At 28.6% G+C, this 13,883-nt stretch overlaps 2 protein-coding genes and 1 non-coding gene across 3 annotated transcripts; 1 reads left to right on the top strand and 2 right to left on the bottom strand.

The window, feature by feature from the left end:
• Positions 1-288: 288 nt before the first annotated feature.
• Positions 289-7,749, bottom strand: LOC131665210 (HEAT repeat-containing protein 1 homolog). Its single transcript, XM_058936945.1, has 9 exons — positions 7,141-7,749; positions 6,885-7,043; positions 6,491-6,785; positions 2,651-6,403; positions 1,981-2,569; positions 1,584-1,901; positions 1,064-1,515; positions 538-991; positions 289-459 (listed from the first exon to the last, which is right to left on the bottom strand). The coding sequence occupies exons 2-9, from the start codon at positions 7,024-7,026 to the stop codon at positions 289-291; spliced, it is 6,174 nt and encodes a 2,057-aa protein (XP_058792928.1). The 5' UTR covers positions 7,027-7,043; positions 7,141-7,749.
• A 532-nt stretch (positions 7,750-8,281) lies between these two features.
• LOC131665230 (structural maintenance of chromosomes protein 5) lies at positions 8,282-12,908 on the top strand. Its single transcript, XM_058936975.1, has 15 exons — positions 8,282-8,428; positions 8,499-8,598; positions 8,666-8,993; positions 9,166-9,504; positions 9,586-9,714; positions 9,824-10,031; positions 10,122-10,253; positions 10,321-10,848; positions 10,917-11,046; positions 11,114-11,360; positions 11,440-11,850; positions 11,917-12,144; positions 12,208-12,387; positions 12,470-12,565; positions 12,675-12,908. The coding sequence occupies exons 2-15, from the start codon at positions 8,543-8,545 to the stop codon at positions 12,822-12,824; spliced, it is 3,162 nt and encodes a 1,053-aa protein (XP_058792958.1). The 5' UTR covers positions 8,282-8,428; positions 8,499-8,542; the 3' UTR covers positions 12,825-12,908.
• Positions 12,909-13,192: 284 nt separating this feature from the next.
• Positions 13,193-13,264, bottom strand: Trnag-ucc (transfer RNA glycine (anticodon UCC)). Its single transcript has one exon. It is a non-coding gene; the product is annotated as a tRNA-Gly (tRNA).
• Positions 13,265-13,883: the final 619 nt, after the last annotated feature.

Raw genomic sequence — 13,883 nt, 5'->3', positions numbered from 1 at the left:
AATGTTTCTTCCAATGTTTGAAGAATTTGGATTTTTTTATTGCCGAGATAAGTAAAATCTATTAGCTGGTTAAAATACTTACATTTCAAAGGCCTAGTTATTGTCAAGATATACTGTATACAAATATACCTGAAGATTTTAAAAGTTGAAATACATCTTTTTAAAAAAACCGCCTCTTCTTGTAAAGAAAAACTTGATCGTATAATTTATAAAATATAGTTTAATAACAAATTATGTACAAATTATTATACAAATTATTATACATATAGTATTATTATGTATAAATTTCTAGAAGTACTTCTGTACTGGTTGCCCTAGAATTTCTTCCAAAGTGCGAACTGCATTTCTAGTATTTTTCTGAATAAATTCTTCTTCGTCTTCCAATAATTCGAAGAAAAACTCAGCAGTTTCCGGTAACATAGCCTGATAATCTTCGCCAAGTTTTCGAGCTATTTCGACCTAATACATAAAGTTCATAATAAAAACTGAAAATGTCAATTATTCAATTGGTTGATTATAAAAATTAAAAGTACTTACGATGGCATTCAATGCAGTATTCCGAACACGAGGTTCTTCGTTTTTGGTTTTTAGTAATATTTGATATACTAATTGTTTATGCAGAGAATCATCGGGAATTGAACCGACGAAAGCTGCAATGCAGGGCACAATAAGTTCATTTGCTCTTTTTTCATACTGTTGGTCTGTACCTATTGTGTTCTCTATTTGATCAACAATAGGTTGCATGAGGGTGTCAAATCTTTCTTGATTTACAAAGTCACGTGCATCATAGGTAAAAACTCTATATAATGTCAATAGAATTTCTTCTATTAATTCAATTCTTCCAGCTTCATTTTGCAGTGTTGTTTCTAACGAACCACCTTCACAAGATTTTATATTATTTCCAATAAGCAAAGAAGCTGCATGTTTCAAGAAATGTCCAGCAAAAAGGACAAATAAGGATTTAAGACCTTCGGCTATGTTTGCTGATAATCTAAAAAAGAATATAATGGCATTAGTTTTTAAAAATTACATCATGAATTTCCATACAATATAATTGAATTACCTGTAAAACGTTATATTTCTTTCTTTGTGCTGTGAGTTTCTCGCAACCCAATCATATAACTTATAATACAAAGGTCTAAAAGTAGCTTCATTCAATCTTAAAACTAGAGTAACCAATGCTTTACTAGCACTTTCTTCAATATTGGCAACGTCTTTAATGGTTGCTTCTCCATCTATTTCCATATCACCATGTGAAATCGTTACTTCTTCTCTAAATTGTAGTGTTTTTAAGAAAAATGATCCTATCTCAGGAATAATGTTGTTTAATTCAGAAGATTGAATGTTGTTAAAAGATTCAGCGAATATGTCCAAAAGAGGGGAAATGCTTTGATAAGACTTGCTTGACAATAGAGTATCATAAGTTTTGTTTACAGCCGGTAGTAACACTCGTACTGGTATACAACTTGTTAATTTTTGTGTTATAGCTTTTAATCGCAAAACTATTGGGCTAATCTGAAAATTAATTTTCTTATAGTATAATATAGTTGTCAATAAGATTGTAATAAATAGAAATAGCCTACCTTTGGATTCTCTAAATCTGTATATAAAGTATTTAACCTCGCAAGTTCGTATAACAATCGAACAAGATAAAGGGATAAAAAGTTGCCAACAGATTCCACAATTTTTTGCAACGCACTTATTATACTAATGGTAAGTATATCTGGAGTTTCTTCCTTGCAATACGTTTGCAAAAGTCGAATAATGGCTGGCACAAATTTATTCAGACTCTCTATTGCATGAACTCTCATAGAACTACACAATTCAGCGACACAAAGTGTAGCGCTACCTAATACAGCACCTTCACGTTTTTTTATTAGTTCAGTTGTCAGTTCGAGGATCTGTAAGTATAAAAAATAATAAATAATAGCAATAAGAAAAGCATGTCTTAGAACATATTTTATTATATGGAGAACTTACTGGTTTGAAAATGTAAGGATTCTGTGAAGCTAATAGTTTAGCTAGTAATTTCAAAGTAATTAGTGCAGTTTGTTGGACAACTTCAAGTTCTGGATTAGCAAATTTGTGTGGTCCCTGGAGTAGATTTGTTATAGGCCCAATCAGATTTAATAAATCTTGATGGTCTTCTTCGCTAAATTTCTTTTGAATAAATCTTGCGTTTAGTAGATCTAAAGCTTTTCTTCTGACAGTTAAAGATTTGTGATGAACTAAATTAATGATACTAGCTATAAAGATTGAATTTGGTAGTAAATTGTTTATGAGATCTACAATATCGTAAAGCCCGTGTAGTACGACTTTCCAATATTTTACATTTGGTTTGCCTTGATGATGATCAGCGACTTTCGAAGTACTTTGAATGTAGAATAGTAATTCGACTATTAATTTGTCGTATAAAGGTTTTAATGAATACAAATCATTATCAGATAGTTCAGCTACTTGATTAATAAACTCTGAATTTGATAATAAAGCTACAAGAAACTTTACTATTGTATATTTGTAATGCCTCAACTGCTTCGGCGAATTATTGGCTACATCAAAAATGTTGTTGCTGTAAAAGGTTAAAGAAATTATTAATAAAATAAATAAAAATATATGTAATCAGAAAAATAAATCGTAAATAATAATTTACCTCTTAAAATCGATATTTTTTTGTCCTTCTTGAATGTCAATAGGTAATTCTTTTAAAAATTCAACTAATTTAATACAAATCCTAATAATCTTTTTTACTGAAAAATTTTGAGAAATGCTTAAAGCAAACCGTAGTCTATCAGACGATAACTCTTCAGAATTATCAAAGCGTTTAGATAAAACATGGCTCTCAAAGGTCAGCAAATAATACAAGTGTAAGTAATTATCTAACAATTGCAATAATTTTAAAAATAATGGCGATCTTCTATGTTCTGGTATATCTGGCAAAGAAGTTATAAATAACCTGAGAATCTCACAGACATGATCAATATTCTTTGTAGAATTGATGATAGGTATTATAGTATCAATAGTTTTCGATATTATTTGAATAGAATAAGCATCATCTTGTCTTAACACAGTACTACCCATAAAAGTAAATATTGGCATAATATTTTGTATTGCTTGTTGTATATCTGCTAATTTAAACAATTCTACCAGCACTAATAAAGCATGATGATGTGTTTGAGGATTTTGAGATGTCCTAATACACTGAGCAATCAAGTCAACATATGCATCTGCATTTTTAATTATTATATTTTTTATGGCTAAGTGGTAAATTGTTGATAAAACTAATTGATTTGTGTACTCAACAGGGCTTTGTTCTTCAAAGCACAATGAAGTTTTTAATAAATCAAATAAAACTGGTACTAACAATTCTTCATTTTCAATATTGTTAGAATGTTGGATAAATTCTAATAATGTTACTCCTCTTCTCCATTTTCTGCTATTAACCATCTCAGGATTGTACTGGTAGCTAATTCTCATACTTCTACTCTTTCTCATTGGTTCTTTAGTTTTATTTACATCATCATTTTTTACAGTTGTCATAGTTTTCAACTCATCAACTACCAATTGTGCATCTATACTAATTTTTTTGATCAACTTGGTAATTGTTGAAATAACAGCATCAATATCAAAATCAGTCACAACATCAATGAATTTTCCAATTAATTCTTTTTGTGCTGATTTATCTAGTTTTGAGAAAAATCTATTATCAATTTGTTTTATTAAAATTACACTAACATATTGTTTTGTATTTTCCATTGAGATCTTAACATCATGTGTGGTCGCACATTTGATGAAAAAGTTCCATACTGTTTTATTCTTCAATGCTGTCACTGAACTAGTATCAAATCTTTGAATTACATTCCTCATAGCATTTTGAGCAAATATTTTTTCTTCAATGTTTGCATTCTCCAGTAGCTCAGAACCTAACGGTACTAATCTCTTTAAAATTTTAGGACTATTAACATATGTTAAAATGTCAAGTAATTGTGAACGAATGTGGATGGCGATGTCATTTGACAAAGTTGCTTCAAATAATAATTCACGAGCATTTTCTAACTTAGGCCTCACATCTGCTTTTAGTTGGTGGCTAACATCTGGATCTGGTGATAAAAGTGTGTATAAAAGCAAGGACAGTTGATTATGATCGAGTGATATTTCAGTGCTACGATCTGCAAGTTCTAACAGAAGCACAGAAAATCCCTCCATAGAAATATTGAAAGTTTGTGATAATTTTTTCAATATAGCAACTCCCACTTCTCTGCAAGTATTATTTTCAGAACTGAGAGTCAACAATAAATTGATGACAAAATTTCTGTCATTAAAAATCCACTGAAATGATTTACAATCATCAAAAAGTACCAAACAAATATGTAAACAGTGGAGTGATGTTTGTACTTTTACTGGTTTAATAAAAAACTGCGAAAGGAACTTTATGACGTCTTCGACAGTTTTAAAGTGTCTTTGAAAAAAGATTTTTAGATACCAATCATAATGTGACTTCATTTGAGAATAATTCTTACGCCATTTATCCAAAACCATTCCATCAAATACAATTTCTAAGACTCGAAGAATTAATTGACTTCTTTCAAAATCTTCCTCAAAATCCAGTTTTGAATTATTATTCAAATTCAAACGTCTGTGAACCATTTCTAAAACATATGTATTAACTTGTAGAGGCAATTGTCCTTTGTAAATATATTTCAAGGCATCAAAAAGTTTATCAGCATTTATATGCGTTGCACCATTTAAAGGCAATATACTTGGAAATTTATTCATCATCTCAGCAGCCATTTCAATTGCTTGTCCAGCTATTTGTGTTTTGAGAGACCCTACTGGTACTCTACAAACAGAGCCTAATATTATCATGTTGAAGAATACTGATGCTGCATCTCCATGTGCCATTTGTTGTTTTATTGCATTCAAAATATTAGCTGCTTGGGGCAACAACTCTGAAATTAAAATATTATGAAAAGCAACTGATCTAACAGACTCTGCATCTTTTGCTTCTCCTAACTCCACAGCTACTCTTTTAAAATAAGCGTTTCTTTTAGCAAAGTCAGATTTTAATATTTGCATTGCAATTCCTACATCCTCATCTCTAGTTGGAAATAAATAAGGAACAGTAACTAAAAATACACTGATATCATCACTTTCATCACAAAAAGATAATAGAACTTTCAGAGCAGACTTGGCTAAGTCTTTTTTGTTTTCTGCATGACATCTAGAAACCAAAATTATTAATTCATCCACCAGAGTATCCACAGCAAAAGTATTTTGTAATAAATTTAAAGGCAAATTTAACAGTGCTTTTATAACTCTATCATCATCATCGTGAAATCGTGATAGCAAAGACTTGTTTACAATTTCTTGAAGATTTTCAGGTATACTTATGTTTTTCTTCCCAATCATTTTTATAGCTATAATTCTATGTTCTGGATTATGATGATTGAGCCCAGTAAATATATCTAAAGATTCTTCGGCTTTTGAGTACCATAACATCAAAAATTTCAAAATACTGTTTGTGTTTTCACTAGATTCTTTCATGTGCATCAACTCATGCAAATATTTATCGAATGATTCTGGATATTTCTTCTCAACAGATTGATATAGATTTATAAAATAACTTTGTACTGCATCGGAATTTTTAATTGATATAACATCATTACTCATAGTGCTTTGTAGAATTGATAATACATCTTCTTCTTTAAAAGAAATTTGTCTGAAAATTTCATCTACCAATTGTTTAACTTCTTCAGTGTCTTCAGATTTTTCATTATGTGCAATAAAGTTGAGTGCTGTATTGAGCAGTAATATGATAAATTTTGAAACCTTGACTCCTGAATTTTTAACTTTCTCAATTACTTCAATAAACCATAGTCTTTTAGACAATCTAATCATGAAACTTTCAGAAATTATGTTCAAAGTATTAAATGGATTGTCATAAAGAAATAGAATAAGAAGGACTACTTCTCGAGTTAATATTGGTTTCTTTATAGATTTTAATAGTAAAAGATCAATTGTTTCTTCTTGTATGTGTATTTTAGATATTAATTTTGAAAAAATCATAAAAGAACTTGCTGCGTAATCTGGTGTTTGACATGATAAACCTTTTAATAAAGCTGGTAACATGTGATTAAATTGAACATCTGTAATAGTGTGGGAATGCTCAATTCTTCCAACTGTGATCGTAGTATAGAATGCATATAAAGTATTTAAACTGTCAGCTTTATCTGAATACATTTTTGTTGCATAAATAACATGATCACATATAGTCTTCAGAAATCCATTATCAGATACTGCTTGATTTACAAGGGACATCGAAGATAATGGTGAGCGTGATTTTTGAATTGGCTTCAACCAATGCCACTTATCTCTTGGATCTGATAAGTCCAATAATTGCAAGGCTCTAAACAACAAAAAAAAGTTTTAATGAACATGCATAATATAAAATTTGAAGAAAAGATTTTATAGCAATTGTGTGAATAATTATTACCTGACAAAAATACGTGATTCATGATAAGGTAAAATTAACAATAAATAATGATCCTTGTTAAATTGATGTACATGAAAACGATGTATTAACCATTCTAAAGCTTTATGAGCTGTATTTAGTAGAAAGTATGGCGACAACAATACAAGAAATTTTTCTATTTCTGTATTTAACTTTTGATTCATTTTGTTATCCTGTACAGATCTTTCCAAACTAATAGAACTTAAAGCAAAAAGTGTCTTCTTAAAATCATCAAATGCATTATTTAATTTTATAAGTTCTTCTAAACCACTCAAACCTAATAAAAAATATTTTTAGTTTTCGATTAGATATAGATTTTAGTAGACATTTTTACTTGGCAAATAACAAAGTCTAAATATAAAATAAGTAGTCATACCAATATTGTAAACAGTATCCTTATCAAGATTTGCAGCTTCTTTCGTATCAAACAACAAACTAGGCTTTCTTTTATCTTGTAAGAGCAATGTTGTTTGAGGTGTTCTCAATTTTTTAAGTTGCTCCGCAAGAGATGTGGCCATTATGAATTTATTATATACTTTAATAAAAAGACATTACTTTTAAAAAATATGATACAATATTTAATTAGGGATTAAGAATATCAATAATTCTAATATAACCTAAATTAAACATACCTTGTTAACTCCAACTTAGTCTAATTTTTTTTAGAGTACTTTTGTCACTTATAAAAATGAAATATTGAAATTTTAATAGAAGAAAGTTTCAAGCTAATACCGTACACTATAAATTACATTTTGTATTACAAATACATGCATATTTTAATTATTACTGATTTCTGGTTTGCACACATGGAAAACCACGTGTTTTCTTGAATTTTCGGAACCGGACGCACAGGCTTGATGGCGCGCAAGTGCGGAATTTCGATTCCATGGAGAGTATATAGTGTCCATGTTCGATTCGATAGTTTACTTTAAGGCCTCGGTCACTTATATACACGTACACTTAGAAATTCGTAGTCTATAGTTACTAATCCAACAACAGTCGCAACAGATTAAATGTCGCTAACTGACTTACTCCACCATCTTCTGAATCTTTTTGTTCTCATAATTATTTGTTCAACTAATTCTATGTATTGCATTCCTACTTCGACTAGTTAAACTTCTAAATTGATTAACAAATTAATATTATCTGCCCTGTATCTATTACACAGAAAAATGTTATGACTTACAAATGAATATGCATGAATATACTTAAATTATAGTTTGATTTATGATCAACAAAATTTATGATCAACAAGATTTATGATGAACAACAAAATTTTTTTAAACTTCAGTCACATTAATAATAAAAAATAACAATTATGTTAACGGTAAAATAATTTTGAGATTAACAAACTGTATTTTGTTTGCTCAGTTAGCAACATTTAATCATCTGTTACGATTGTTGGTATTAGTAACAAGAACTACGAATTTCTGGTGATTGCACTAACAATTCCTTTTCAACCCTAATCCATCTGTTATAGAAATTCTGTGTAAATTCTTCAAAAAAGCAAATATTTTCATATGACGCATCATTATATCTAATTTAATCTAATTTATGATCTTTCGAGCTCTTTGTTTCAACTTTCAACAACCAGTTTTGTTTATGACTCCTGACCTCTTCTTCTACATATTTATCTTTTGAATTTTCCGCCAACTTCCATTCTCAGCGCGCAAGTGCTAAAAGTCAGTTGATTGCCATGCGTATGGGAAGCGCTATGGTAGCTACCGGCAACTACGGGAACCAACCAATACGTATATAGAATAAAATAAAATTTATAGATTATTCAGTGACCAATATTTACAGTTTACCTGGTATTACAGAATTGATAACAATTCGTGTTGTTTAGTAATTAAAATCTACTCACGTAGGATTACCTACTGCATTTAAAAGTTTTCATGCAAATCATTTTAAAAATTATTTGTAGGATCACACTTTCCTATTTTTATAACTGATGTTATTGATTCAAAATATTAATTAGATTGTTTTTCAGGTGATGTAATTTAACGAAAATCTGAGTTGACCAATAAATTTACAATGACAGCTGCCGATCACTTGGGGGTGATAACTCGCATCGCTCTAAAAAATTTTGTGTAATTTTTCAAAAAATCAAGTATATTTCTTATAAATTTTACAATGTTTAATATTTGAAATTTCTAGAACTTATGATGAAGTTGTTGTTAAACCTGGAAAGCATCTAAATCTCATTATTGGTGCCAATGGTACTGGTAAATCTACTATTGTTAGTGCTATTGTTTTGGGTTTAGGAGGTAGTCCAAAAGTGATCGGTCGAGCTACTGCAATTAAAGACTTTGTGAAAGCAGGCCAAAATTTTGCTAGCATTGAAATTGATTTACAAAATGGTCCTAACGAAATTGTAACAATTAAAAGAGAATTCAATATTCAAGGCCACACAAGTTGGTTCGTTAATCATAAGATTTCCAACGGCAAAGTAGTTGGTGATTTGATGAAACAGTTTAATATACAGGTATGACATATTAATTTTGACATATTTAAAAATATTTCTCTATTATTTGACAAAATGTCAAATAGTATTCTTCATTATAATCTTAAAATTTAATACAAACTTAATACAAATTTAATACAAATTTAATACATTACTATCTTAAAATTTAATACAAACTGATGTTGTCTAATAGGTAGACAATCTTTGTCAATTTTTACCACAAGATAAAGTACAGGAATTCTCAAATTTATCCTCGCAGGATCTTTTAGTAGAAACCGAAAGATCTGTAGGGGATCCTAAGTTATTAGAGTATCATACACAGCTGAAAGTATTGAGAGCAAACCAAGCTGAGTTGGAAAAACAACTTGAAGGCAGTACACGTTTGATAACAAAAGAAAAACAAATTTGTGACACATTGAAGGACAAAGTTGGACATATTCAAGAACAAAAGACAATTGAAAAAAAATTGAAAACATTAAAACAGAAAAAGGCTTGGGTAATTTATAATGAAAAAAGACAAGATCTCAGTAAGGTAATAATGTCTTAATTGAATTAAATTAATTTATTCATTCATATTTGTTTATTGATTGATTATATTTTTCTAATTTGAAAGGCCAGAGTTGAAAGAGATGAAGCTGAAGAAACGAAAAAAAAACTTGAAAAAAAAATGAGACCAATTGAACAAGAAATTGTCAAATTAAAGGCAATAATCCAAATCACAGAAAAAGCTGCAAAACAAATAGTACGATGATTATTGTAGTAATAAAGCATTATTTTAATTTGTTTTCTATCTGTATGTATATTACTTGCATAAAATTATCATCTGCTATATTTTTCTAAAATATTTACAGAATTCAAAAACTTCCGACTTTTTGACAAAATTTGGTCTACTTCAAAATGATATCGAAACATTTGAAACATTGATTGATGATGCTGAAAAAGAATGTCAGGAAAAAATTAGAAATGAACAGGAAACTGATTATCGAATAGCTGAATTAGTTGAACAGAAGAACAAATTTGAGAATGATTTGACGCACAAAATAAATGAAGTTGGATCAGGTAACATTTCACTTAAATATTGTATTATTTATACATATATTAGTCTACTAATAAAGTTCCATAACTTACTAAAATACTATTATATTCAAGTTGAAGCCATTGAAACGGAATTGGCCTCTATATTTAAAACAGTAAATAATCATAAGAGTCAGATTGAACATTATAAAGGACAACAAAATCTTTTAATTGAAAAGAAACAAAGTTGTAGTAGAAGAATGAAAGGTAATAAAAACATTAATTTATAGTTCAAAAGTAATTATAATTCATGTATGTGTACATATCACTTCAGTGGAACAACAAAATCTGCAAGAAGTACAAAATATTGAAGTTGAAAGATTGAGAATATTACAGAGAGAAAATAGAGATGCATATAATGGACTTATGTGGTTAAGATCAAATAAACACTTGTTTTCAAAGCATATCTATGAACCAATGATACTTATGATTAATTTAAAAGATGCCAAGTATGCAAAATATTTCGAATCTGTCATTCCACAGCGGGATTTGTTTGCATTTGTTTGTGAAGACAAGAACGATATGAATTTATTATTGAGACATCTTAGAGATCAACAAAAACTAAAAATAAATGCTGTACATTCAGATCCTAATAAAGAAATAAATGATGAGCCGAATGTACCCATAGAAGTTCTGAGACAATATGGTTTCGAACATTACATGTTGTCTCTCATAGATGCTCCAAGAACTATTTTAAATTATTTAATTAGTAATTTCAAACTCCATACAATCCCAATAGGGAATGATAACATTCTTCGCCATTTAGAAAACATACCTAACAATATACGTTTTTTTTTTAGTTGTGAGTGTACATTCATTTACTTTTAATATGACTAATAACACTTGTGAAATAGAATTTTTTTTTTCTAGCTAACAAAGTCTATAATATAAAATTTTCCCAATACACTGGTGAAAAGAGCACCAGTGAATCATCTATATCGTCAAGAGGTTTACTTTCAATTACAATCAATACACAAAGGATTAATCATATCCAAAATGAGTAAGTTTCTAATTTTCAATGGCCATCAAATTAGGATAATTATAATACCTATTAATAAACGTATCAGATTAGCTCGACTTGAGCAAGAGCAAAATTCGTATCAGCCCAAAATAGATTCGTTTAATGAAAAGATTGCCAAAGAAGAACAGAAGGCACTATCTCATAAAGAAATTAGAAGGAAGTTGGAAATAGATAAAGGGAAGATACAGGAATTACAAAGAAAAATTAGGATACATGAACAAAAATTGATAGCAGAACAAAATTGTCGAAAAAGCGTTGATGATATTCGTGCAGAATACAAAACAAAAATTAAAGTAAGTTTATGTATTAATTTAATAAGTAATTGTTGTACTGTGAACATTGATATTAAAAGAAATTTTTGTATTAAATTAGCAATTCATATTGAAACAAATTCAAAAATATAAAGAATATTCTGAAATACTTGATGCTTATTATAAAAGTTTTATTGTTAATGAAGAATCAAAAATAGACGTAAAGCTTAAAAAAAATGAATTAGCAATAAAAGAAAATGACTCGCACGAAATACGACAAGATTATGAAAATGCTGTGAGGTATTTTAAATATTTAGAAAATGAAATAAAGCCATTGAGAGATGAAGTACAAAATTTATTTGAAGAGGCTAAGAAAATGACTGATGGGGTATCTTGCAAAGACAAAGAAGAGTTTTTAATATATCAAAGAGTTTTCGCCAAGTTACCAGCAACGTTAGAAGAGATAATTGACGAAATTCAAAGAACGCAAGCAAAGGCATTTAATGTAAACGATAAAACTGAAGCTCAAAAGGTATAATATTATTTATTGTATATTTTTTTATTTAAAATCAAATGAAATCAAATAATTAAATTATAGATAGTGAATCAATATAACACTGCAAAGAAAAATGTAGAAAAATGCGTTAATGATATAAACATCAAAGAAACAGAATTGAGAACAGTATCTGAAGAAATTGATCAAGTCAAACAAAAATGGCTTCCAATGTTGAATGAGTTAGTAGAAAAAATTAACAGAAATTTCAGTTATTGCTTTACTAAAATGAAGTGTGCAGGAGAAGTGTCTTTGATTGATGGAGGCACTCCTGTAAGTGAACAATAAATATAAAATATTATAAATGATTTAAATTGCAATATTTATTTTTTAAAGATGGATTTTGCAAAATATGGACTTTTAATCAAAGTCAAGTTTCGAGATACAGATGAGTTACAACCACTAAATCGCAATCACCAAAGCGGCGGAGAGCGCGCCGTCACTACTGCAGCGTATATGATTTCGTTGCAAGAGTTAACCAGAGTTCCTTTCCGCTGCGTTGATGAAATTAATCAGGTATATTGAATTTCTGCTGTTCCATTGAAATGTATTTATTATGTTTAAGTTACTTTTCATTATCTTTATCATATTTTTTCAGGGTATGGATGCTGCAAACGAGCGCCGAGTTTTTGAACTGATTGTTGACATTACAAGTGTAAATAACAGTGCCCAATATTTCTTGCTTACTCCAAAGGTACGTCAAATTAGACGTACACTGATTTATACTTTATATTATTTGATGTTTTACAAACAATATTTTAATTCATCATTATTGAATCAATTACAAAATTTCTCATTTTCAGCTATTACCTGACTTAAAATATAATGAATCCATGACTGTATTAACTGTATTCAATGGCAAATACATGGCCCCATCTTCAAAGTTTGATATTCACGACAATATTAATAATATTTGTAAAGTAATAAAGAATCGATTACTTTCTGAACATTAGAGAAATACAATTACACATTAGTTAAGTTATTAATATTTGTATTATTGACTTCTAATTTATATGTTTAAAAATTTATTCTGTATGCGTTTTTTATACCAGTTCATAATAAAGTAGTCCTTGTGTATTTAAATACTTATTTTCATTCTTTTATTTCTTTCTATTTAATAAAATTTTAGTTTTTTTTTTAATTTGATAAACAATTTTTATTTTAAAGACAAAGGCATTGTAGGTTGAAAGTAGAAGAAAATTTTGTCGATATTGTATACGTTATATATATATATGTGTGTGTGTGTATATATATATATATGAATAATTAATGTATAATTAATTAATAATTAATATAAAATAATTTGAATAATAAAAAAATGTGCGATGGCCGGGAATCGAACCCGGATCAACTGCTTGGAAGGCAACTATGCTGACCATTACACCACCATCGCACGGTGCGCATTGAGGAATTATACTTATAGGATATCTTGAAGTACATCATACTGATACTTACATGATGTTTGAAATCCATCTAATGTGTGTATTTCGAATAACAACTTTTAATAAAATCGAAAATTTAGTGACATTATATCAGAATTATTCAAAAAAGAAATTTTTAAATAATTACATAAATCCATTAGAATCTAATTATTAACAATGTTTTCACGTAAACAACGTACATTGCTATATGCAATGGGAATTACATGCATAATATTTTATATTCAATATGTATATAGTGTGATGATATGTAAACTATATTGATACTAATTTATCTTTTCTGTTTATTTTTCTGAAATGAATTATTTATATTAGTATATTCATTGTTGAAAGTAATTTATTAACAACTGTGCCATATTGTCTTTAATTTAATTCATTTTTTAACACCACATACTCATTAATGAAGTAGAATAATTTTAAAACATTTATCATATTTTTCATTTATTTTATCACATTTCAATTTACTTTAGTTATTTCGATTATTATAAAAATTTTGATATATATATATAATTAGAAAAGTTTATTATTCAATGATAAATGCAAGTAACTATGGGGTCATATTGAATTTTTCTC

This window comes from Phymastichus coffea, unplaced genomic scaffold (assembly GCF_024137745.1).
Source record: "Phymastichus coffea isolate CEN01 unplaced genomic scaffold, Cenicafe_Pcof_1.1 PCOF00048, whole genome shotgun sequence".
NCBI lineage: Eukaryota > Metazoa > Arthropoda > Insecta > Hymenoptera > Eulophidae > Phymastichus > Phymastichus coffea.
This window is presented reverse-complemented; position numbering and strand designations above follow the sequence as displayed.